Source organism: Eucyclogobius newberryi, unplaced genomic scaffold (assembly GCF_026437365.1).
Source record: "Eucyclogobius newberryi isolate DKJ021-1_F unplaced genomic scaffold, fEucNew1.0.hap1 SCAF_21, whole genome shotgun sequence".
NCBI lineage: Eukaryota > Metazoa > Chordata > Actinopteri > Gobiiformes > Gobiidae > Eucyclogobius > Eucyclogobius newberryi.
Window position 1 is genome coordinate 9,679,742 of NW_027315846.1, and position 27,999 is coordinate 9,707,740.

The 27,999-nt window shown below is 40.8% G+C and overlaps 1 protein-coding gene across 1 annotated transcript in view; it reads left to right on the forward strand.

Annotated features, from left to right (window-relative positions):
- The first annotated feature begins 804 nt into the window (after window positions 1–804).
- Window positions 805–27,999, forward strand: part of efna2a (ephrin-A2a) — a 140,792-nt gene continuing 113,597 nt past the window's right edge. Inside the window, exon 1 of the mRNA XM_072458210.1 lies at window positions 805–1,064. Coding sequence (XP_072314311.1) covers window positions 931–1,064 — 134 coding nt within the window. The 5' untranslated portion in view covers window positions 805–930. The remainder of the gene's footprint in view (window positions 1,065–27,999) is intronic.

Here is a 27,999-nt window from a genome sequence, read left to right on the forward strand (position 1 = left end):
GCCGGGGCCGCAGTGAGTCAGCCCGAGAGAGTCCCCTGAGGGCGGCGCGGCACCGCACGGCACCGCGCGGCACAGCACCGCTTTACGCGCCCCTCCCGCGCGGAAACGAAGAAAGAGCAAGCGAGGAAGAAAAGAGAAAGGAGACGTGTTGTGGGGGGGAGGGGGCAAGATCCACTGTGCGACTGTGAGCCAGGACCCCGGTGTGCGCTGCCGTGGCCGCCATAGGTGCAAGAGTGCGCGCTCGGGGCATGTGCGGATTAAGCTGAGATCCGTTTCACGAGCGGCGCGTCAGAGCGAGCGGAGTCCGCGCCGGAGCCGGAGCTGAGGCAGCGGAGGAAGTTGCAAGAGGAGGCAGAGTGAAGAGGATGCTCCACTGCTCTGTTCCCTAAGTTTGGACTGAGAACAACGCGGGGGGAACGTTGTGTTTTTTTTTTGTGGGAATGTCTGGTGAAGAGAAAAGAAAGAAGGTCAAGTAGAGGAAGATTTGACAGACGCGCGTCTCAGATGTAAATATGACGGAGCGTTTTGATGCCGCCTCGCGCCTGCCTGTGACCAAACAGATCTGTCAGAGAGTCACGCGCATCAGATGAATATTGGATCAGTTTGTTTCTGTGGATCTAATTCCATGCGCACGTCCTTTGCCCGCGCGTAATGGGACAAAACTTTCGGCGATCACAGCGTTTTGACAATAACATGTGAGTTGTTGTTTCATTTCTCCTGCAACGACTTAGTTCTAATAGTGTGTTTTGCACCGCTATGACTTGAAATACTTGCATGTTCTTTTTTTTGTGTGCAACTCAACCCAGCGAGTGATTCGCGCGCACGTTGCTCCTAAAGGCTGATGCTATAACGAGGCTTTGTGCGCCGCGCAGTGAAAGTGAAACCCGCTCCAAGTGCGCGACAGAAGCGAGTCCCGGCTGGACGCTCGTGATGCTGTGGCCGCTCGGACCGCGCTGTGGGATGGAGCTCGTGCTGCTGGCCGTCCTGTCCTGGGCGTCCGCGTGGGCAGAGGAGAAGATCATCTTTGACAGACACGCCGTCTACTGGAACAGCTCCAACCCCAAGTGAGTTCACTTTCTGTCTCCACAACTGCCTCTGCGTCTCTGTCCGCGTTAAAGGAAACATAGGCTTTCCTCCTGACGCGTCGCTCTGACTGTTCTTTTATGTGTTGAGTCACTGTTGCAACAGTGGAGGCTGTGGAGCTCCGCGCGCTCAGGTGTTGACGCTCAGAGCCGTGTTTTTGTGGCGGAGGAACTCCTTTTGTCTCAGACAATGAGGGCATCCTTCCTCCGCCGTTTTGTTCTTTATCAGTCACAAACACGCTCTGATGCTGCCGCGCTCAAAGATGACACTGTCTATCAGAACATCTCACAGACCTGGCAAATAAAGCTCATTGTGAAACAAATCTGAAGTATAAGAAGCACGAGTGAAAATATATTTAGTTTTTGCTATTCCTTTTATAATATTTATTTTATTTTATTTATTTATTTATTTAATTTGGTGTTTGAATGGGATTTTGCTGGAAATCATTTGTGATTTTGTCTGTATTTGTCTGATTATTACCTATAATCTGTTTTTTTGCTAATGCAAATGGCCAGCACAGACTAGGCCTGTACAGAGATGCTTGCATTACTTCAATCACATGTTTATATTATTGTAACTATATAGTTGTGTAGCTTATACTGCAGCAAATATGCACTTTTTACAATTTATTTAACAATAATTCAAAATTTACCAAATATCGTTTAATTTCCACGGCTCAGCACAATGCGTCAGTGACAAATTTCTACAAAAATACGACAAATATGAATTCCGCACATTTTGTACGTTTTCGTCAGCGCTTTTGCCGCATGATGTCGTTCCTCGTCCTCTTCTTTTGAAATTTAGCGTTACATAAAAGTCCCTGAGACGAGACCTAGTTCTGTCTGTGCTTATCCCGACGCCTAAAATTTTAAACAAGTCCCATCTCCGAAAAACGTGCCCAAAACGAGTTACAATTCGCACTTTAATCGCGACAACTGTACCAACAAGTTCATTTTCAAGTATTTTGGGCCACGCCGAACACAACAACCTCCTCTCATTGGCATGGGACCGGGCACGCCGCGTCCATCACTCTAACCGTTTGCGACAAGCGGGCCAGTCTTTCTCTCACTCTTTCCTCTCTCCTAGCTACTTCGCTTCCTTCCTTCCTTCCTTCTTTCCTTCCTTTCCGTCCTTCCTCCCTTGCCTCCTCATCCGACCCTCTCCCTCCCAGGTAGATAAATAAACATTGAAAGTGCTCCGTCCTGCTCGCTCACGGCTGAGTTAGTTCGCATACGGGCCATGCCTACGACTGCATCACTTTCGACAGAGGACTCCTCAAATATTTAACAGGCAGGGGGGAACATTTTCTCCCTTTCTTTAGCCGGGCCGCGCACACACACACACACACACACACACACGCACGCACACACACACGCACGCACACACTCACACACGCACACACCTTCAAATCGCCAACGTCACAGGGTAAATTTGAGTTATATGGACACTAGCTTTTGGGCGCAGGGGAAAAAAAAGAGGGCCACATCAAAAATGCATTGGGATGAAAGCTATGAAGGTGAGCGCGGTTTTGCCCATGCGCGTTTTCCTAGCACCAAATTTGGGATCGCTGTAATCCGCCGGTGATTTAACGCCGATTCTCCAACCAAGGCGTCCAAAATAAACGCAGATTTCTAAGCAGATTCGAGTAGGGGAAGGTGGGGAAAGGCGCTCGGACAAAAGGTGTCGCCGCGTTTTGTCGATTCGGTGAACGACTTTGACAGCGGCGGGTCGGAGACGGCGTAAGACGATGGCGCGGATTCGTTCACGTTCAAAGCGCGTGCGGTTATCAGAGCAACGCTGGACTTTGGCTCGGCCCGTTGCTGTTCATTTGCACATTTTTGAGACATTTCCTTTTCTATTAGTTGTGATTGGCAGCGCATAGAAGTTTAATTTCCAGGCTTGAGTAGTTTTAATTATTTTATTAAAGGCTGGCCCGCGGAATTGATCATAGTTAGAGGCTGTGTTGGCAGTTGCACCGCGGCTTATTGTTCATATAACGGGCTTGGTGTTTCTGAAGGTTTATTACATGTTTTTATTGAGCAGTGATGTGAGGAATACTTGCATTTAGTTACAGAATACACATGCATTTTGTAACGTGTTCCGTTAATTGGTTGAACCGCTGTATTCTGAATACTTTTGTTTCATTTAGTTGCATTATATTCATTCATCCATTTTCTACCGCTTGTTCCCTTTCGGGGTCGCGAGTGACTGGAGCCTATCCCAGTGACTTTGGGCCTTAGGCGGGGTGCACCCTGGACAGTGGCCAACTCGTCGCGGGCCATTAAATTATAGTATGAAAATGATATATTATAGTATGAAAACACAACATAGGTAAAACTTTAAAACTGCTTTTTGTTTCTGTTTCACAGTTTGTTATGCGTGTGTTTATAAGAACCTTTATCACAAATTGGAGAAGTGAAAAGAGCTACGTTTGAAGCCTAATTTTCATGATCAAATACCACAATGTGTTCCTCTGATTTTAGGAAAGTAACTGTATTCTGAAAACAAAGAGTAACTGTACCGGAAAACTCAAAATTAGTATTCTGAATATGTATTTTCTGTGCATGTATTTATTTAGTTCACGACATTGTTTTTGTTCTACACTTAATTTACAGTACACGCTTTGAGATTAGGACATTTTTGGTATTTTAACCCCTAATCTGTCCTTGTAGTGACCTGTCATTATTGTTGAATTACACTGTCTTTACCCATGGACGATCGATAATTCTATCTCTGCACTCAGTCAAATAGAAACAAACTTATTAGGACGCGCACCAAAGTTTGAGAAACCCACACATTTGCAATCTTCTCACCAGCGATAAATCTGTAATGGCGCCTCATATCATCAAACCGTTCTCTAATGCTTGAAAACGCTAATATTTCAATGCATTCTGACCATCTTGCGCTTTTACTCCTGGATTTACAAGCGTTCCATTTTTGCCGCATCTCTGCTTTTCGGGGCGGACGAAATCGCCAATATGTTCGAGCGCAAACGAAGCCAGTATGATGAATTATACTCCTAATCTCGCCATTACGAGCGCAGCCCTGTGGAGCGCCATCACTCAGACACAAGTACATCGCAACTATTAAGACTTCCTCGTACTCGGACCCTTTTAACAGGAACGGCTTGATGAATAATAAAAGCGAGGCCCATACATCATCAGAGAACAGCGGCTATTGTCTCTCGGCGCCCGCGACACCGGCAAACGCCAAACGCACAGATGTGTCTTAATTGAGCGCATTACATCAGCCACACGCGGCGGCGAGCATTGAGCCATCAGGATGTGCGGTCGTCAAAGTTTGTCCTACAGAGGAGTGCTGAAGGACGGGCGAGGTCGTGCTGGGGATTCGTCATTCGGGTCGAAAAGTGGTGTTGTCAAGAACGGAAGGATTTGCGTAAAAACAACTCAGAACAGTCGTATAAGCTTTGTTTTTGTCATTATTTATTGGGTTTTTCTTTTACTCAAGTACAATTTGCACAAAACAACTCATAACAGTCGTAAAAGCTTTGTTTTCGTCATTATATATTGGGTTTTTCTTTTACTCGAGTACAAATTTCATGCAAAAGTCGATGAGAGAGGTGTGAACGGATGGACTTTGGCGCGGCGATCCTGGCAGGTCAAAAGGTCGTGATCGTGGGAAGCAAGAGTTGGATAACTTTGTTGCTTGAAAATATAGTCTTGTATCGGTTGTTATGGTGATATTGATGTTAGTAAGGGATGTCATGATATTTAGTGGGACGATTACCGTATTTTCCGCACTATAAGGCGCACTTAAAAGCTTTTAATTTTCTCAAAAAACAACTGTGGGCCTTATAGTGTGAAAAAGACGATATTACTGAGACCATAACCAACAAACTATGAAATATTTACTTACTTATTCATTTATTAATCTTCATTTAATGAGGTAAGAACCCACTGAGGTGGAGACTGCTTTTTCAAGGGCGACCTGGAAGTATTGCAGCACATGAATTTGAAAACATTTACACATTTAATAGACTTTAAGAAAAGAAAACAGAATCAGACGATTTTTGAAAGAAAACCCCCATATTGAGACCGCCTTTCATTCACATTGTCCAACACGTTACTGTTCCTCAAATTTGTGAAGAAATCCAGACAGATTAAAACAAATAAAAAAATACAAAATATTAAGATGCATTTTTTGGACTGCAGATTTAATCAAAAGGACTTCACGTTGTTTTAAAAAAAAGTAAGATTATTATTATTTTTAAACGTTCTTACATTACACTGTGCCCTGAAAAATTACCATTATCAATAAACCAAATAATCTTGACTTTCCCATTATTTGTTAGATATATGTGGCTGGACCATGTCATAGTATTCATTAATTTAAGTAGTAATTAATTTGTTTTAGTTTAATTTGGACAAGAGTTATTATGATAGGAGCAAGACTGTTTGTTTTGTGCCGCATTGGACGTGACGCTGTAACAGAAAAGTTTGTGGCTGTGCAACTGATCGCATTTTTATCAATATTCAGTCATTTGTAATCGTCAATGATCCGCTTTGGTCTTTTTAATTGACAAGTCCACAATCCTCCTTAGTAAACATTCAGTTCACACTTTGGAGGAAGAAATGTGAATATTTTCTTGTGTCAAATAGCCCTTATTAAAGTATATATCGTCTATCCATCCATCCATTTTCTACCGCTTGTTCCCTTTTGGGGTCGCGGGTGACTGGAGCCTATCCCAGTGACTTCGGGCCTTAGGCGGGGTACGCCCTGGACAGTGGCCAACTTGTCGCAGGGACTATATTGTCTATATTCAGTAAAATAATATAAAAAGCCATTGTATTTGGTATTTATTTGAAAAAAATAAATAAACCTGAAGTGAAAATAAGGATTAATCAATATGAGGGAAAAAATACTTGTCGCGCAGCCCTATGTTTTTAGTATGTATTCACCATTAGAGTTATACTTAAAATGTTAATTGTAGTAGTACTGCAGTGGTCTTACTTGAACTTATACTTGAGTGCAGTTTCAAGGTGTCGAACTTCTTTAACTTTCTTGCATCTGAGTGTTCGACTAAAGGGAATGTGGGAACAACAGAAGCCTAAATCCTCCCTCTGTGGAAAAGTCCGCAGCAATTATTCATGAATTAGTGTTTAACATATGGCTCATATAAGCAGCACCGCTCCTCAAATGTGCAGCATTCATCACAGCACAAGCGTTTAATAAGGCCATGAGGATGATTTAGGCTTGTACTATTCACATTGCTTCTTTCAATTACAGCTTCTTCCCACCGAGGAGCGCAATTAGTTGTTTTAGCACGTATAGCGCAATTTACGAGAAATAAAGGCCGGGTTTCAGAATGAGCTTGACTTTTAATTCTATCTGACAAAAGAAATGTTAATATGACTCAGTGGAGTTGCGCAACATCGTAAGTGTACGCTTAAGGTTAAAATGAGAACTTTTAAAACTTGCTCATTTATTTAGATAGCGGAGAGCGATGTTTTAAGATGGTATTGATTGATTTGTACGTAAAGGAAAAAAGCCAAACACATAGTTGCAGAGAGAAAAGCACAAAATGATCTCCATTGCTAATGTGGAAGTCGTCTGTGGGTGTTGTGGGCACTAAAAGGTTAGTCAAAGCAGCTCATAATGTACTTTTTAAAATGTACTTTATTTGTTTGATTTTTATGAAATATCACAATGCTTTGCTGCTATGGCGAGTTATGGTAATTTATATTCTGAGCAGCGAACACATCATCGAGGTGGACAGATCACCGATATTGTGATTGTTGTTTGGAAGAAATGCTAAATTTGAATACAGGGAATCGAGTTTATAATAAAAATGCTTTAAAAACATGAAAGTGGAGAAAAAATAAGTGTATAAAGTGACATTTTTGCACGTCTGTAGGTCATTTTACTCTATTTGTTTGATAATTAGACCCGAAAAAATACATTTAAAGACACGTTTTAACACATTTCTGTTGGAGTGACATGACATTGTCTCATATGCGAAGTAATGATTTCAATAGTTGTGGTGGAAACAGTATGAATAGTGTTCTTTGGACTCATTTGAATACATATTTATAGAAGCGGTGACGTAAAGTAACAAAGCACAAAAGTAAAAGTACTGTTCTTATGTCATTTTTTGGGGGCGTTATCTGCACTTTACTATTATTTATTATTTAACAGAACTAAAAAGTACTTTTCTTTACTGTTTGAGACCGCCTGAGATGGCTGAGGCGTTATTTTTAGCCCATCCATCGTTTGATTTTAACGCCTCGACTTTGAGCAAACGACAATATACAAATAAAAACAGCTAGACATTGATTCAGCTGTTTCTGTCGAGCAAAAAGCAGCACATTTTAAGATCACGTCTATTGTCGCTTTAATAGTTCTCAAAATCTGTCTGAACTACTTTCACTTTATCACGCTGAAAAGGGGTATTTTAAGTCGATTTTTACTGAAACAAACTCGAGTACTTCTTCCACCACTGAGTAGAAATAGCGTTAATTGCTGTGCATTTTGAGTCACACTAACCTTGTTCTTCAAAAGTACCAAACATGTATCTGTTGACTGCGTACCTTTTGCTTTGAGTGACATATAATCACTTTCAACGCTTTGCATGATTGGCTTTTGTGTGTGTCGACTGTAATCCATCAGGGGCCGGCGCTCAGGCTCTTACGGCCCCGACAGCGACAGGACGAGAGCGCAGGTTGTCAAACTTTCACCCCAAAAAACAAACTAAAGAAACCGCCTTGAGGAGGTCGGAAGCTATTTTTTGATTAAACCGGTCCATCGGCGCCACGTTATCCAGTAAGCTCGATGCACGTTCCCCCAAATCCCCGCTCTAGTTTTCCCAGCGTACCCTTCCCCGCACATTAATCACCAACTGCATTTTAAAAGCGCTCACCTGCTAATTAATCGCGCGGCTCCACGTCGGGTCAGCTTCGTTTAACGGCGCCTTGATCTCGACGCGCCTGACCCCGATCAGTCAGTGTAAATAAAATCTGCCACGCAAACGAGCCCGCGCGCGAGACGGGCCGACGTACAAATTAGCCCGCCCTCCCCAAGCCAGACTGCTCCACACGGGACCCTTTCTCCGGCAGCCCCCGCGGAGCCCAAGGTCTTTCTGGATAATAGAAAATGCATGAGATAAGCCAATTCAACGTGCCCCGGTCACTTTTGGTCTCGGCACACAGCGGTTGGGCACTGCAGAAATACTACTTCTGCGTGTGGATTCAGAATGTTCATCGTTTCTGAAAGTTTTGTCTGGTTTTTCAGGAAGTAGCCATGTCAGCTTTATTTATCTGGCACTTTTCACAGTTAAAATCACAACGTTCTTTACAGAGAGCAGGAACATTACAATCATAGCAATATAAAAATAAGACAAATGAATAATAAGACCCCGTCAACCAGCTTTTCTAAACACATTTGTCTTAAAAGAACAGAACAGACTGTTTTTTTATGAGATACTTTAGACATGTAATCAATGTTTTTTGGAACATTCTAGCTAAATTATGTTCATATCATGGTATTACTTTTATTAAGTGCGCATCCAGAAATAATTTAGCGCCTTTTTAATTACTTTGCTGTCAAAAAATCTGAAACAACTCAAATAATCAAGGCTAATTATCAGTTACTAAATCTAAACTAGTCCTCATCACTCAAATGGACATATATAGTCATAGCCAGAACTTGTACTTAAGTAAAAGTACTGTTATTTCAAAATATTATTATTAGTATTACCGTAGCAGAGGCAGAAATTGTTGTAACAAATGACTCAAGTAAGAGTAAAACGTGTATTTTGGGGAAACTTAGTCGAAGCTTTGGCCTTGTAAGTTTAATAGTTTGTGATTGATGTATTGGAAGGTCAAATAACGAAATATTACGCCACATCTGGTGTTTGCAAAGGACAAAAATGAGAAAAACTTAACCACGTTCAAATCATTTTTACATTATACCTTAAACTCAATCAAGCAGCAGTAAAAGTATTATGTCTGAAATCTCACACTAAGTACACTAAGATTACCGTATTTTCCGGACTATAAGTTGCACCTTTTTTCATAGTGTTGGCCGGGGTGCGACTTATACTTATATTATACTTATATACTTATACTCCACTTTTTTTAACCAATGTGGATTTTCTTTCCCTTTTTCCCTTCGATATCTGGTAATTTGGTGGATTCACGGAGCACACGGCGACACACATTACCACAACAATGCAATGCAATACTATAGCAGTGGATCTGGAAATCTCCCCAGCAGCTCGCGGCACATAAAGGGATTTATCCCAACGCGCAGGAAGTGAAGGGATATCCAGAACACAGCCCCCTGTCTCATACCACCAGTGGCAGCTCGATGTAGGTCACACCACCGCATACAAGCAGAGTGGATCAGTGCAAGGTTAGGCAGACTCCCGTTTTCCATTTGTACTTCCCCCAGAGAACGATACGGGACGCTCCAAACCTGTTCTCTTCCCCCAAATGTGATAAAGCTCCGTTTGGTTCACGGGAAGGCGGCGGCAGAGATGGAGGGATTGCGATAGTCTTTACCTGTGCTGTTCATTCGGCGGTGGTTTTTATCAATGGGACGGCGAAAATAATACCCGTCTGAAATGCGACGCTCATAGCTAAATGTGTATTCCGTTTGGAGCTGGATTCCCCAAATGGTTTGATTTCGCCAAACCAGTTTTATCCTTGACCGTTTTGATAATTGTGTCTGACCTACTTTTGAAATGAACTGTAAAAATATCTCGCTATGACATTGGTGGGACTTTTCCATTTCGTGTAACCGAACAGATAGACGTCATGTGAGCTGAACACTCCATTCACGTATATTAAATAGGCACGTGACCATCGCTAATTCTACTATTGCGGTTGGCAGCGAGTGTAGAAGGCGTCGTGACAAAAGGCGGCTGCCATCGAATGACTGAAGCTGGAGCAGAAACACAATAAATGCAGTTGTTGTTCCAAATTTAGCTTCGAGTTCAAATTAAAATGGACCCAGAATGTTTACGTTGAATCCACAAGGTATCTTGAGTACTCAAATTACAATGTACTTATAAACTTGACTGTAACAAGCAGCAGATGTTCATTTATAGTGTTTTTTATTTCTAAAAAATGGCGATGGAACAATTTGAACCTTTGTTTTATGATTCAGAGTGTACATTTTGCAAGTAAATGCAGAGCTATGGGCGGAGATAGGGGATACGTGCGAACAGACTATTTTTGAGCTCTCAAGCCCCTCAAATGCAGGACATTGGAGCTCAACAGTGAGTGACCACTGCTTGGTTCCAAGAGTAATTTCCAATTCATTTTTCTCAGTGATTAAAAAAAATATATACATAATAAAAATATAAAAATGTGATGATGCCTTATTTTATGCGTTTAAACCTCTGAAAGATATTAAAACCTTTTGCTGAATTTTGTTCTATTTTTTACTGAAAGCAACCGTATTTTGGACATTAGTTACCACGTAGCTTCTCAGCCTTTTAAGCCTCTTAATTTTAGAATTTTTCGAAATTCCTATTGCAGAAATGTACAAAAAATTCCATCTGGAACCACTTTAAAGTGGGCGGGGCTGTGGCGCTCCACACAAGATCACTCAAACATGCACGAACCAATCACAATCCAACTGTGAGAGCGTCAATAATGAGGAGAAACTATCGTGACATGGCTTAAAAGTCAACCCAAACATCTAAACAATGCATAACACGTCTCCTTTAATATAAAATAGTGGCAACAGTGGCACAGTGAATTCAGCCTTCACCAATAAACTGGACGGTCAGTGGTTTGGAATCTGGCATATTGTGTCTCTGCAAGACATTTCACACTGCTCCGGTCCCAGTTGTGGAGTCTGCTTGGTACATCGTGCGTGAAAACCTGCCAAATCACCCGTTATGGTCCGCTGGGAAACCCCCAAACAAGAAAGGGATTAGCCCATAAAAAACAGTATCAATTTATATCAGATTAACCAGTGTCCAGAAGTTGTTGTTTAAGCCCCTGTGATGTGTCAGACGTTTATCACATGCGGCAAGACCAAGAGTGAAAACCCGGTGACCCTTTTCCTCCTTTTCCACAATAACCGAGACTGAAACCACGCCCCCTTCAGGCTCCTGGGCGCACAGTATAAAGCATGCAGGTGAGGGCCTTTGTTCCCCATAGGCAGCTAATGTGTTCGGAGCAGTGGGCACTCGTCCAAAGACTCTCTCCCTTTCTCGTTCAGCCCGGCTCAACGGTCCAGAAGGAGCACCTTATCTAATCCCACGGTTTTATCCTTCAAAAGACTTTTCTCTCCCTCTCCTTCTTTGTTCCCCTTCGCTCTCTCTCTCTCTCTTCCCGTACTCTTGATGCGCGGCGCCTTTGAGGAAAAAAAACGGGATGTCAGGGAGAAGCGCCGACAGTCGCCGACACTTTCACATCGGACGGATCGGATCTCCTTAGAGGCCTCACAAACTCCCACGCCGAGCTTTGAGGACTTAGCGCACACGCGAAATGACGAGCCATGCAAATACGAGAGATGTATGTTGGATTAAGGCTTGTCCGAGTCCAAACCCACGCTATAGTCCACCCCACATTTCCATCCTTTTGGTTATCTAATTGGTAAATAATTAATAACAAGAGCTTCAAAGTCTAAAGATAATCTGAACAATGTGATTTTGTTTTATTCACCTGTATAAAAAGGTCATATTTTTTTCAGAAATTTGCTAACGGGTTCCTTTAAAGCAAAAAGTAAATTAACTGTAAAATTAAACAAGAAAGCAGATTTTTTCTTTTTTTTTACATAAACGATCAATGCAAAGTGGATTTGATCAACGATTGCACAATATTTTGTCTTTTAAAAACACACACATGCAATGAGTCAATCGCAAGCCTTTGATCGTTTATTTTAGTGATTTTTGTAATTGCATTTATCTGTTTTCGGAACACTTCTTACCGCTTTTGGACAGCTTTCTCATTTGCAATACCCTCGACGCCCTCATTCCGCACACCTTCACAACAACAATAACGTCGACATTATCCCGCAGACGACAATAACTCGCCCACCTGTCCAAGCCCACACTCCGCCGTCCCGTCCCCTGTGGGTCGTCACCAGCGTTTCAGCCTTCCCTACCACACACTAAGATTTGCATCCAATTTACATGTCACCCCCGCATGTGTTACCGACAGCCTGTCAAATCCGAGTGGCCCGTGGGTTAAATCTTCCCGCCTCCTCCTCCGCCGCTCTATCATTCTTTCATCGCCCGCTCTTATCTACTCCTCTTTCAAAATCATGACTCCTAACCTCCGTCATTCCCCATTGGGACGTGTATCTTTTCGACTGTCCAAGCGCCGCAGGCAGTGTCTATGTATGTACGAGCGCCCCAGCGTTAGATGCTCTCGCGTGAACGGTAAAGATATCGGGGTATCGGGGGTTTTCATGAAAAGCTTTCACTACAGGAAGCAAAACAAACGGTGTTAATTAAAGTCAGGGCTCCCACCTCGAGACTGCTTTCCCCCGTGTCAGCAGGAGACGCGTTACATAACCAGATATTGGGCTCGCTCATCAGCATATTCTAATGCAGTGATTGGCAAGAGGGCAGCCGCAAATTCAGAAGGTTGTTTCAGAGAGTTTATTTTAGGGTCTCTCATTTGCATTTCACTTGAGCTAAGCATGTTGATTGTAATTGAATATGCAAACGCTCGGGCAGAGTTTTAGTTCTTGCGTTTAAAGGTGCACTGGGTGAAACTTTTCAGCAAAAACACATTTAACCCAAAGCGACCTTTAGAAACAGCTATTTCAAAGCTTTGTAATTGATAGAGTTGCTTTAGAAAGGAAACTTGGATTCCTTTGGACATTTTTGGTCATTGAATTTGTGTAATTGGTTCAACATTTTACATTTTTCCACTATTGCAACATGCCTCTCTCACCGCTCTGAAACTAAATCTTGGTTCATAGTTGGAAATTGCATGTTTTTTCGTGTAGTTTCTAACTTAAGTGTCATTATTGCAATTTAATACATTGCGTAATTCTTGTCTTCTTTTAATTATTTGCACTGAAAACTGGGGAACCAAACTTTTCTCTTGTAAATGATTGCGTTTTGTTTCCCCTCCACTGATTGTATTAAAAAAGCAACAAAATCACACTGCTACATGTGGTTTGCACCTATCGTAAAGCATTTTATCGATCCACAAACCCAGAATAAGCCCGACACTTTGTCTCGTTCTGGGACAAGAGTAAGTTGGCGGAGCGATGGAGGTCACTTCTGCTTCACCGTCTGGAAAAGCTTCTCCTCCACCACTGGTGCGCCAAACGGTTTGTGAGCGCGAGGATTTACTGCTTCTTTTTGCGATTTGAAGATAACAAACCCCATCTTTATTGAAAAAAAAAAGTTTCCAAATAGCATTGCATAACATGGTTTAGTCCACACCAAGATTTCACTTACAAACACAAGCCAAAATGCCCATTATTAGTTTAAGATAACGTTTTGACGAATGTTTCTTTACTCTACCAACACGTTCTTCCGTTTTACCGTTATCGCACGTCTCGACCGCCATTCCACTGACGCACACGGCGAGTCACGAGCCCGCAAAGGAAAAAATCCATCATACGTCCTCGCAAAGTTTTCAAATCGAGGCTCGCACTTCCCAAAACTTGTGAGACAGAGCCGCGATACAGGGAAAGAAAAGAGGACAGACGATGCGATTCCCCAGCTATATCCAGACAGCCAGTGAGAATGTGCTGAAATAATAAATACATGTCAGCTTACATATGTTGCAAATGTTTAGGGAGGATTCCTATGGTATCTTTTGATTGTTAAGGGCTCTTTGATTCGTCCGACAGCGTGACAGTGCAGGTCCTATGGGTGCTCCTATGGGTGCTCAGGACGGTGTCACTGTGCGCCCCGGTGCTAATTTAGACTGCCACTCATTGTAGCCAACTGTCAGAGCCAGTGCCACAATTAGTGTTCAAATCTGGTTCAGAATTTCACCGGCGCTCCGGAATTGTCACTCCTGCCTTTATTCCAAAAGACAAATGGAGACTAGAAATCGTGGTTTTGTATCACGAGCCTCATTTTAATTCAAACAAGAGACAGGTGAATGATGTAGTTAATTTATTAGTCAGGGAAGGTGCGGGAGTCAAACTTTTTGGAAGTGGATTATTAGGCCCGAGCCCCAGCAGGGGGAGGGCCTATTGCTCCCGCAACGCTGCCGAAGGCAGCGTTGCAACTGTCTGACCAAACATGCGGGCGCAGCCCGCATGTTTGGTACCCCGTCGCCCCTGGCAAGTACAGTGAACTAGCCCATGCCGAAGGCATGGATCATGCATACTTACTCCTGCTATGACAGAAATAGTCAACAATTAGTGAATGGGCGTAGCCCATTCACTAATTGTTGACAACAGCAGCGCGAAGCGCTGCATTCCTCCAAAAACCCTCCTGGCATCGTCCCGTACGCGAGAATCCATGCCGCAGGCATGGGCCATGCTTGTATCTGCTCAAATCAATGGAAGTCTATGGGGAGTGGGCGGGGCATCCCGACGGAATAGGGAGTGACGAGCGCGTAAGCGCTCGTAATGATGATTCTACCCCATGGCGGCATCGGGAAGGCTTAGAGCTTTCAAACGATGTATCATTTGTTGTTATAGTAAAAACGGCTATATTGTTTTTGCTAAAAATATTATTATTATTATTATTATTATTTTTTTTTTTTCTTGTTCTTCTTCAGCGCTTTGATCTCTAATTTGACCCCCTGAACATGCTCAAAAACTCACCAAACTTTGCCCAAAATTCAGAATCGGCGAAAAATTTTATTTTTTCTGGGCCATTTTTTTTTTCGTTAAAAAATGGCGCGACAGCGCCACCGACAAAAGTCAAAATACATTGCGCCTATGGGAGACGCCCCGAGGTCAACTTTGGCATAAAGCTACGAAATTCGGGACACGCATTCCTCTCGTGAGGATAAACAAAAAAAATCATTGTGGCCACGCCCCCAAACTTACCCTATGGCCGCCATCTTCCTTTGAAAATGAAAACAAGCTGAGTTAGCCATTTTGTTTACGTCAAACTTTGACGAACTCCTCCTAGGGCGTTTTGCCCACCGACTTCAAAATCGGCGTACGTCCTCTGGACAAGTGGGGCATCTAAAGTTATTCAATTTTTTGAGATACCTTTTACGGTCTGTGTGCGGCGCAGCCGCAAAGTTGGACAACTTATTTTGGAATATTGCAGGTCTAAAAATTGCTCCCATTTGATCAAAACCAGTCCGATTAGGACCAAATTTGAATCAGTTGTTAAACTTTCTAGTTTGGACCAGTTTAGGCTGACAAAATTGAAATGGCAGTGATAGCGCCCCCTACAGAGTGACCTTTAAATTAACATTGAAGGTCAAAAATTAGTTTTACCAAAATTGTCTAAACTTTACCCAAAATTCTATTTTGCCGTCCCGATCACAAAAGCCAATCACAAAAATGCCTAAATTTTTACGCCGTAGTCGTAGCGATGACAGAAACCTCCCATGTTATCCCTATGGGAAAACCACAAAATCTCTCAAATTACCACATTTTTATGTTTTACACTTTAACGAAGTCCTCCTAGTGCGTTTTGCCCACCAACCTCAAAATCGGTGTACGTCCTCTAGACAAGTGGTGTATCTAAAGTTATCCAAATTTTAAGGATAACTTTTACGGTCTTTGTGCGACGGAGCCGCAAACGTTTCCCAGAATTCTGACTATTTGGCCTTCAGAGTGGCCTATAAACAATAGAGTTTTTCCAAATGACATGATATTTTGAACGAAATTCTAATTTGCCATCCTGATCATACAAGTATGAGAGCCAAAGTCATATTTTGTACGGCGTAACCGTAGCGTTGACAGAAACATCCCATGTTATCCTTATGGGAAAATCGTAGAATCGCTCAAATCACCACATTTTTACGCTTCACACTTTAACAAACTCCTCCTAGGGCGATTGTCCGATCAAGTTCATATTTGGAGAATATCATCTACACAAGCGGGGCATCAAAACTTACCCATATTTTGATTCTAAGTGCTACGGTCTCTGTGTGGCGGACCCGCAAATATATGTCAGAAATGGGAAAACAGCGAAATCTCTAAAATCACCACATTTTTACGCTTCACACTTTAACGAACTCCTCCTAGGCCGATTGCCCGATCAAGCTCATATTTGGGGAAAATCATCTACACAAACGGGGCATCAAAAGTTATCCATATTTTGATTTTAAGTGGTACGGTCTCTGTGCCGTGGAGCTGCAAATATACTGTCACAAATGGGAAAAACGCCAAATCCTTGAAATGTTCACATTTACGCTTCACACTTTAACAAACTCCTCCGTGGGCAATAGCTCGATCAAGCTTTACTTTGGGAAAAATTATCTACACAAGCGCGGCATCAAAAGTTATCCATATTTTTATTCCAAGTGCTACGGTCTCTGTGCGGCGGCGCAGCAAATTTGACTGACACTTGTGTTCATTTGCACTGGATTGGCCATGTCCAATGTGTCGCCGTCTGTCAAGTTCTTTTTTTATTCAACACACAATAAGGGCGCCATCTTTATCAAGTCGAAAGCGCAGAGTCGGAAGGCCGGCGGCCCGCGAGGGCCGTTGGATGCCGCTTGCGGCTTTAATTTTTTTTTCTTTCGTTACAGAGGATGTACTTTCTCAGAACGTGTGGGAATGTTTGAAATGCAATGTATTTTAAAGAAAGGTATAGAGCTGGCCTGTGAAAAAACTATTGAATGAGGGCCAAATGTTCCCTGAGGGGGGGTTTCAGCTGAATTCTGCAAATAATTGTAAGAAGTAAAAGTAAGAAATTATTGGTTGACTAAATACATTTCATGGGACAGAAACTGGGAAAAAGCTCTCAAAATGATGAAGTATATGAAGTATCACTGTGATCTGACCTGAATTGCACTCACTTTCCTATAAAAAGCAACTGATTATACAGAAAAGTTAAAGGAAACAGCAAAAAAGTTCAGAAAATCTTCAGCTATAACTCACTCCAAGTTGTATTCAAATTATTAGACCAAAACCCAGTATCCTACAACATCCTTTCACATCCTCTTTAGCAAACATCGCATTGTGATTTAGACTGCAGACATTTTTTGCAGGTAATCTTAGTGCGTTGGCGTACAATAAATAAGCAGCATAAAAACTTGGTGCCTCGGATCATTTGTTTGCTTAAATGTCAGATTTAACCCGTTTATGATTTCAAAATAAGAGCACCTGATTTCTCCGGTGAACTTAACGGTCTGAATTCACAAAAACTTTCAAGATTTCAAAGCCCATATTTTTGTTGCTGCTACTCGACACCAAATCTATTGCTTGATTAACACATATCAATGAGTTGGAAAGCGTTGGAATATTAGGTATGTAGCGCACTTCTCCATTCCCCGCGGCTACATTTTCACACAATGTCCTGAGGTCTTTCCGCCTGTACTGCAACTACGGCATCATTTGATCTGCCCTTAGGGGTGTAATGATCTGTTTAGCATGTCAGCAGCGTGGCGATGAATCCGAAACACAATATAACTGTTTACTCAACTTGCTGCGTGTTTGATTGCTCACACAGGAGTCTGATTGAGAAACGCACTCCTCTTCTGCTTCTTACTAATGAGGTGATAATGGCTGCGGATGGAAAACACGGCCTGGTGCGATGATGTAAGCGCTCGGAAACAACCTGAGGAGATCCTGGGAGTTGTTGTTTTAATGGCGCGGCGGTACGGGAAGTCAGGAGGGCCAGAAGACTTGATGAAAGAGGGCGAAAATACTTGGATGCAAAGCCAGGATGACTTCAAGCGTGTGTGACTTTTACTTTTGGGCCATTAGCGTTTGTGGCGCTAATTGAATGGCTAAACATAGACTGCATAAAGTCGCTTCATTTTTTTGCCTTTCGGCTTCTGGGGTCAGCAAATGATCTGCCAGGAGGTTGATACAGGAAGTCAGATGGGCCAATTTACATACGATTAGCGCGCAGTAGAGTACATCGTATTTTAGATGTACAGCAAGAATGCAGTAATAATGCTTTTGTCTGATAAATGGCTTTTACAGATGCTCAAAATGGCTTTTCAGTCTTATTCAGACACAAGCGGACAATTTGCAAGGAAATTCAACAATCAAACCAACTACCGTAATTACAAATACTTGAATTGAGTAGATTATTTTGGGTAAGTGTACTTTGTAGATATATTTATGTACTTGTAATTGAATATATACTGTATGTACCCGTGTAATTGTAATTTGTTGCATTTGAATATCATGTGAACATCAAATTCAGTAATGGTAATTTCTTAATCTAAAATGCAGCTAAAATGGTGTTAAAAAGTGCCCACAACAGTGCCCTAAATAGACTTTAATACATTTGGCTTCAGCTGTATTGCGGATTGCTCTGTGAATGACTGAGGACACATTTTGCTTTTCACTTTGCCAAAAAAGTGATGTGTCAGGAGTTAGTGCAGAAAGTCAAATAGGCCAAAAAGATGAAAGAGTGAGAAGTAGGAGCAGAAATGGCTGAGATACAAGTTCAGGAACTGAGGAGCAGCGCCCGACTCTTTCAATACTCCGCTAACAATGGGCATTGTCAGCCTCACTCGGCCCTTGTCGTGGCTCTTCTTAATACTTGTGCACAGGCTCGGCTGTTGTGTTGATTGTGTTTGACGCGCGGAAGAATAAGACCCTTTTCTCAGCCTGATGCTCTGATGGGACCCCGGGTGCGTATAAACCAGCTGCTCGCTGATAATAACACTTGCGCTTCTGTCTGGCTGCGCCTCAGAGACCGAAAAATAGTGCAAGCCAATGGAAAAAAGATCGACTTGAAGGATTAGGGACACTCGGGCATGAATATGAAGGAGGGGAAGAGATAAGTTTAAAACAAAAACGGCAATGCAACCTTTTTTTGGAATCGGGAAATAGTCTCGCTAGTCAGAGAATGTTAGTTTGTTACAGTCCACATAAGGATATTGTGTCCTCTGCTGTTGGCTGCTCCTCCCTGTGCTGTTGGGCTTCATGTCAGGAGCAGTGGGGGAACAGATTAGTGCCAGTGTCCTCAGGAGTGCAGAACCGGAGGATTTGCTCATTAGTGCTGCACAAAAATCCCACACAGAACCTGCAGCCTATAGCAGTAAGGTACTAACCACTCCACCACCAAACTATTACGAGTATGATGCTTTTCAGATATGGGCAACATTCAGAGAGGGGGCACGGGTGCAATATGTTGACTTTTAACACACCAACAAGAATGTAAGGGGTTCAAAACTTGTAATACATCAAGGAATCTTCCAAATCATTGTTTAACTGCTTCACTGTAGGAATAAAAAGACAATTACCGTATTTTCCGGACTATAAGTCGCACCGGAGTATAAGTTGCACAAGCCAAAACATGCGTAATAGAGAAGAAAAAACATATATAAGTTGCACTGGAGTATGAAATGCGGTTGCAAGTGTGAAAATAACAAATAATATCACATATAAGTCGCTCGGGAGTATAAGTATATAAGTATAAATATAAGTATAAGTCGCACCCAGGCCAAAACTATGAAAAAAGGTGCGACTTATAGTCCAGAAAATACGGTAAAACATATTATTTTCACTGGAACCATAAACCCCCAATCAAGCAACTATTCCTTAAAGGCCGGCAAATAACGCTTGTCCAATTCCTTTGTGTCCTCTGCTATTAAATTGCTCAGTTATGACAGTAGTGCGTTCTGTTTGTGTAGTTATTTTCTTTGTGACATGTGGTTTTAAATTGTAGGTCGGGTCGATGTGATGAGTTCTTCTGGTGAACTGAAATGGCCCGACACGTTTGACTTTGTGTGTGTGAGAACAGCTCCGACTGGTGCTGCAAGTGAATTTCCCGCTGAAATAAATAACGTTTTCTGAATCTATGTCACGAGTGTTTGCCACCTGCTTGGAATGTTCCGCTATATGGCATTAAACGTATCTGTCGCTATGGAGATAAACAGGTGATGCCATCATGCCACTAGGCCAAGTTACCACAGGCCACATATCAAATCTTTGGAGAGGCGACCCCTGTACACAGTAAGATTTTTTGTTTGTTTTTAAAGGTATTTTGAGCAATAAAAATATAAATGTGAGTAAGATAAATATGTTTACCGTATTTCCCGGACTATAAGTTGTACCTTTTTTCATAGTTTTGGCCCGAGTGCAACTTATACTTATATTTATACTTATATACTTATACTCTGAAGCGACTTATATGTAATATTATTTGTTATTTTCCCACTTGCAACCGTATTTCATACTCCAGTGCGACTTATATATGTTTTTTTCTTCTCTATTATGCATTTTTTGGCTGGTGCGACTTATACTCCGGTGCAACTTATAGTCCGGAAAATACGGTACTGCCATAATGCAGAATAATCTAGGCAAAGTCAAGGCGAAAAGTAAACAGTAAACGCGGTAAACATTCCACGAAAAAGTTAAATAGTGAACATTTATATAGTGTGGTCCCAATAATTGAAAACACCCATTGAGCTGCTAATATGTGAACAAAATACATTAGTGATGCTATAAAAGAGGAGAATGGTCCTTAAACCTAATGGAAGACAACTCCAATTCTCACTTTACAGCGGCTCCGCACAACACCATCTCCTAAACCACTGTGGGGCCTCTTTATTGGATACGAGGTGCACCTATAATAAAGTGGTGGGCGTGGCTGAGAGAAACGTCTTGGGGAAAAGTTTGTGGTTGAGTTGGGGGAAAACAGCGATTGCTTTTGGAGATATGAGTCAACCAGGAGGAAGAAATGAACGCTCGCTCGGATGGTCCCAGCAGGTGCATGTCGAGGGCCGGTATTACAGAGAAAACATTGGCCTTTAGCGTCAAGACTCTCCCCGTGTTAAAGATGCCTCCTGGCTCAGTGCACTCCCCCGACCAGGAAGTTGGCATTTAGAATAAAGAGGAGCAAAAAAGGCGTTTGGGAGATGGAGTGAGGCAAAGCTCTTTTTTTTTATATCTATTCTGGAGGTGAGACTAAACTGTCCAACAAAAAAAGCTTTATTGACATTTTAATTTGTCCAAAGTTGGCTTGTATATTGTGATTTTTGTGTGTGCATGAATTTGGAAGAGAAATAGGATGTCTTTCCAGGGTTTTTAATTACTTTTTAATGGACCAAATGGAGTACGCGGTAATAAAACTGGTGTATTAAAACTAAATCGGGTCCAAACGAACTGAGTATTCAACATTATAAGACCTAAACTCGATCTAAGGGACTAAACAAATATTTTACTCATATTTTGTTCTGGAGGTGAGACTAAAAAAAGACTTTTGTCGACATTTTCCTTTTTCCAATCTTGGCGTTTACTCAGATTCTTGTGGATGAATTTGGAGCTTTTCCAAACTTTCACGAGTATGTTGGAATGAAACTGGTATATAAAAGCTAAACCAGGTCCAAACCAGGACTAAACTCAATCTAAAGAACTGAACCAACTCCAAGGCCTGACAAATTCATCTGCTACGTTTTTTTCTCTCGAGGTGAATCCAAACTGTCCAAAAAAGACAAGTTTATCGACATTTCCATTTTTCCACTTGACTCGCGCTCGAACGCTTGTGGGTGAAGTTGGAAGACAATAATGAGACCAGTTTTTCATCCAGGTCAAAAATATCCCCCGCAGATTCCCAAGCAGTGGGAGCGGAAAGTCAAACAAAAGCAAGACAGAGTGAATCATTTGCATTGTAATCTATGAGACAGAGCGAGAGGGGAAATATGTACGAAGCAGCCAGCCACGGACGCCCCGCTAGCCCGCACTCATCAGGAATGGGGCCACTGTAAACAAACCCCTCATTTTACTCTATGCTAATGGGGCTTAATAATGCAGAACCAACAGATGTTACACAACGCAGCCCGGTGTCGCTAACAAACATCGCACACTGATTATACACAGGACTGGGAGGTGTCCATATGTATGTAAATCAGACAAATTTGGAAAAAAGATGGGGAACTTCAGTGGATTGGTTGGCAAATGTCATAAAACTTTACAATTGCATTACAATCGCTGGTGTTTATTATATGGAAATTGAGTTATGTTTTCAATTTAATTAAGTCTTTTCAATTTGATAAAGTCTTTTCTTTTGGTTTTTTCCCCGCAGGGTCGCCACAGTAAATCATCTGGCTTCTATAGCCTGCAGTGTTTTGCATATTTAATTTTGCATCTAATTAGATTAATTGGCCACATTTCAGAAACATAACTGGGTTTGAGAAAGCTGTGATGACCCCCAGTATATCTCAAAAAGCATCACAAATTTGGGAAGTGCGAGTTTTGCTGCTGATCTAGTCAATTGTAACCATTTATATTGCAATTATAAATGAACAAAATCTAAAATAATGATCAACATGTATCAGAAGTTATAACTTAATACCAGAAAAAGCATGATATGTTTTCCTTAATAGTCGATATAATCCCTCATAGGTTTAGACATCAGGACACGGTTTGTAAAAATCAAGACGTTTTGACACATTTTCTGACATTACTTTATTTATGCAAAGGTCTTGTGAAGATTTAGATCTAGTTTTACCAAGAATTGCAGCTAATTGAGTAAATGATTAAAGGTGGTATGGACGATTTTTTTCAGCAAATTTGTTATCATTTTTCCTCGTGGCGTGGATAAATCATTTGTCCTGCCACGTATCAATCATAAAACGCACCTACCGCTCACCTGCAGCTGCGTCAGACTCGTCCCCACGTTTCCTAATAATATAGTTCCCTCAGTGTACGGGGCAAAATGAAGACGGAGAAAGACAGTTCGAGCTGACGCAGAAGTGGACAGAAATCTACGGGAGACGAGCGATGTGATGCGCTCCGTTGCGCTAATAAACAAACGCACGTGTGTGTTGTATCAGTCCGCACGGGGGAGTGCGCATGCGCACTTCCTCCTACGTTCTCAAATCGCCGAAAAATCGTCCATACCGCCTTTAAGGTATAAAAAGCGCATTTAGAAAGACAACATGTAAATAATTATCTGAAATGAGGGATTTATTGAATATTTCCCCCCACAAATGGGAACAGTTTGCTCACTGAACCAGTTTAAAGCAGGATAAATTAGAAATACTCTTTTTCCCCTCATAGAAGGCTTGATGCAGTCGGCATGTTCTTCCCTGCGTTTCCTCAGGGTGCTCCCATTTCCAACCCAAAAAACAGACAGAAAGCCAGAACATTTCAGTTTTATTTTCCAGAGGATCAGATTGACGGACAGATTATCTGTCATATATATTCCTGCCACATAATAACATACAATAACAATATATAATACAAATAATATAGCGCGTTTCATACAGGCTGATACACAGGTAATCTTGTCCATCCTCACAATAGATCTAGATGCACCGAATAATAAGTCCAAAAACATATCAATGACATTTTTTTAAACATAAATATATAATGTCACTTTTCTTCTTTTTTAACGTTAAATTAACCTACATACTCAATTTTGTTTATTTATTTATTTAGCTTCGCATAACCATAAAAAATAATGAAACGGAAAAACGTGACCTACATTTCTTATACTCTTCTTTATTACTCAACATTAGAACATATATGTACTTTGCATAATTAACTCATTTACATTCCCACTATTATTTGGCACACGTGGATGCATTACGTTTATTTTCCTGTTTGACCTATGCAATAATAATAATAATCCTCAGTTAATTCCCAGTGGCTGGTGGCGGAGTTCTTTTATTAGACGTGTGGAGGTAATCTGACGTGCCTGCAGACCGAGCAGATGAGAGGAGGAGCTGGAGCGTGTCGGGTGGAGATCAATCACTCACATATGACGGAGGTGAGGCCACAGTGATAAATATACACAGAGCGAGGGCAGGTTTAGGAACTACGTTAAAGGAGGAGGAATGCATCACGAGGATATGATCGGCCGTTATAGACGCCTCCGTGAGTTATGAACTTCATGGACCAAAGTAGCAGATTTCTACGTTATTTTACACGGTCGGGTAAACGCAAATCATTAAGTCATCTGAGAACGTATGACAAACTTGTGGCTGTAGGAGATAGGGTGTTGTTTTTTTTTTAATATAAACTGTCATCTACCTACGTCTCAATGTTTTTTAATGATTTGAATCTGAGCAACCATGTTAAATTCAGTGATATTGATTGCCATAATTATTTGTATAGCCGCGACGAGTTGGCCACTGTCCAGGGTGTACCCCGCCTAAGGCCCAAAGTCACTGGGATAGGCTCCAGTCCACCCGCGACCCCGAAAGGGAACAAGCGGTAGAAAATGAATGAATGAATGAATTATTTTTATTATATGTAAGACCTCTTTCCAGTCGGCACTTTAAAGCTTTGGTCTAAATATTGTTAGTAACTTAAAGGAGCGTTATGTAACTTTTCTTGTTGAGGGTCTGCAACGTTTGTGTCCATGATGTTATTGTTTTGCCCGGAATATTCCGGGCAAAACAATATTTGTTTATTTGTTTATTTGAATGGATCCCATGAGCTGAAAGCAGTGCAAACAGCTGTGTCCATTACAGTTAGAACAGATTACATTTCAAGTACAATAACGTGGTTTTCAATCATTCCATTTCATTATATTTCATTACAGTAACAATTTAACAGTTCCTTGCGAATTATGATAAATGCTAGTCCATAAAAGTGTACAGTACAATTTGACACGTTGACACGTTGACACATTGTTTTATAGCAAGTGTTAAAAATCAAACACATGACTCTTTAAGTACATTTCCAAATGAATGCTTATTTTTGAGTTGCCTAATTTGAATAGGAATGCGGTGCCAAATGGATGTTGCTCTGTACACATGAGATGACCATTGGCTAGTGTTATTCCCTCTGTCTTTCCCTCTGCCGCCAGTAGATGGAGTGCTGAAAACAATATTGATTAGGGAATGCCTGGCTGGTAGAAAGTCAAGTTTGGTTTTCAATACATACAAATAATTTGAGCTCAAACACACGAAATGCCAAACCAAACATATTTAAGAACATGTTTAAAGGCTAATAACAACACAAATAATGCATAATGTGTGGTTATTTCACATGTCCCATAAGTAGCTAGATAATCATTGCACTTGATGCCAGTGAGTGTCTGTAGTCTGATGCTAGAGGTTAGTGGAGCTACTGTGCTGCCTTATAATGAAAAGCCTACACCTGATAATGACATTGTGCCCAGGGCAGCTCTGATTCAATGTAATGCAGATGTAATAGCTCATCTCGACCTGTCATGGCGCCGGTGACTCTTTCAGGGACACAGGTCCTTTACAAAGGTTGTCTCCAGACATCTGCATTTTAATACAAGCCCGCTGTATCCAGAGAGAAGAAAGTCTTTGGTTTACTGCAACACATTTATCTGTAATACTACTCCACGTATAAAAATAGTGTGCTGTTTACAGACAAAATCAAAGTGTGTGAAAAAGTAGGCTGTTTTAATTACTGTTATTTTTTAAACGCGAAAGGAAGATTTAAACCAGGACCTAAAGCTTTCTGGTTGTGGATCTGCCACCTTCTTGTCCTGATGGAAATGTTATACATTTGCATTATACGTATATTAAATATATTTAATTGCAGGAATTTATTTTGCTCAAAAATACCACAAAAATGCATTCTTACTGTGAGTGAACCCGCTCCTCCACAGATCTGACCTGTAACTTGGCCTGGTGGTGTTGCCTGCTTGTCTTCATAGTATCATGGAACATTCAGACAAAACAATCACATCTGCATGGAGTCAAAAACCACAAAAGTTACGCAGTGTACCATTAAGTTCACGATACATTTAAATCAGTTTATACAAGACTAAAACAGGACATAAAGAAAATTAATATTTAGTATTCTTTGTGGACGTGTATGCACATCGAAATCTTGTATATTGGCAACATGCTTTTGTCTTGTAACAACATACATTTATTCATTTTTTAATAATTATTCCAATTACCCATAATTCAACTGTGCTACAGTGACCAAGTAATTTCCCTTGTGGATTATAAGGTTTGTAAATCAGCACAAAACAAAGACTAATTGAATATTTACCTTGGGATCTAACCATAATTTAGTTTGTAGTCAAAACCAGGACAAAGTCAAGTACATGTCAAGGATTAAACAAGGACTAAATCAGGACTAAGCAAAACCCAGTGACTCAGCTTGATTTATCACAGTTACTTTGACATTCAAGAATGTTATATTATTTAAAAAGCCTAAATTGTCATTGTAAAGTAGAGTGTTTTAATTATGTTTGTGCAGCGAGTGCGGATGGGCATAATGAACGCTGCAGGGGGCAGGCTGCAGTGATTACAATGGTGATGAGTAAATAGATGAAGATGGTGCCGGTGACAGAGCTGTGAATTGTTTCGTTTGATGACTACATTAAATATAATCACGCTGATGTAAGACTGATGCTGGGCCGGTAATAAACTGGAGATGAGGGAAGTAAACAAACAGCCGTGTGGACACTCCAGAAATGATGTAATGTCAAAAGTTTCTAAATGTATATATTGAGTACCTTTGCTGAATCATATTTGACTTTCAATGTGTCTTAAATGGACCAAAATGAGCAAATCAAAGACAATAGTAATAGTAAGAGGACTAAATCAAGACTATGCTCGTTCAATAATACATTACTAAACCAAACCTTAATATGACAAGTCCTAAACTAGGTCTAAAGCATGATTAAGACAGCACTAAACAGGCCTATTCTATAACAGAACAAGATATAAACTGTGACTGAAACAGATCTAAACAAGCTATAAACTGTGACTAAAACTGATCTAAACAAGCTATAAACTGTGACTAAAACTGATCTAAACAAGCTATAAACTGTGACTAAAACTGATCTAAACAAGCTATAAACTGTGACTAAAACTGATCTAAACAAGCTATAAACTGTGACTAAAACTGATCTAAACAAGCTATAAACTGTGACTAAAACTGATCTAAACAAGCTATAAACTGTGACTAAAACTGATCTAAACAAGCTATAAACTGTGACTAAAACAGATCTAAACAAGCTATAAACTGTGACTAAAACTGATCTAAACAAGCTATAAACTGTGACTAAAACTGATCTAAACAAGCTATAAACTGTGACTAAAACTGATCTAAACAAGCTATAAACTGTGACTAAAACTGATCTAAACAAGCTATAAACTGTGACTAAAACTGATCTAAACAAGCTATAAACTGTGACTAAAACTGATCTAAACAAGCTATAAACTGTGACTAAAACTGATCTAAACAAGCTATAAACTGTGACTAAAACTGATCTAAACAAGCTATAAACTGTGACTAAAACTGATCTAAACAAGCTATAAACTGTGACTAAAACAGATCTAAACAAGCTATAAACTGTGACTAAAACTGATCTAAACAAGCTATAAACTGTGACTAAAACTGATCTAAACATGCTATAAACTGTGACTAAAACTGATCTAAACAAGGTATAAACTGTGACTAAAACAGATCCAAACAAGCTATAAACTGTGACTAAAACAGATCCAAACAAGCTATAAACTGTGACTAAAACTGATCTAAACAAGCTATAAACTGTGACTAAAACTGATCTAAACAAGCTATAAACTGTGACTAAAACTGATCTAAACAAGCTATAAACTGTGACTAAAACTGATCTAAACAAGCTATAAACTGTGACTAAAACTGATCTAAACAAGCTATAAACTGTGACTAAAACTGATCTAAACAAGCTATAAACTGTGACTAAAACTGATCTAAACAAGCTATAAACTGTGACTAAAACTGATCTAAACAAGGTATAAACTGTGACTAAAACAGATCTAAACAAGCTATAAACTGTGACTAAAACTGATCTAAACAAGCTATAAACTGTGACTAAAACTGATCTAAACATGCTATAAACTGTGACTAAAACTGATCTAAACAAGCTATAAACTGTGACTAAAACAGATCTAAACAGGCTATAAGCCATGGACTAATACAGAACTAAACTATATAAACCATGAC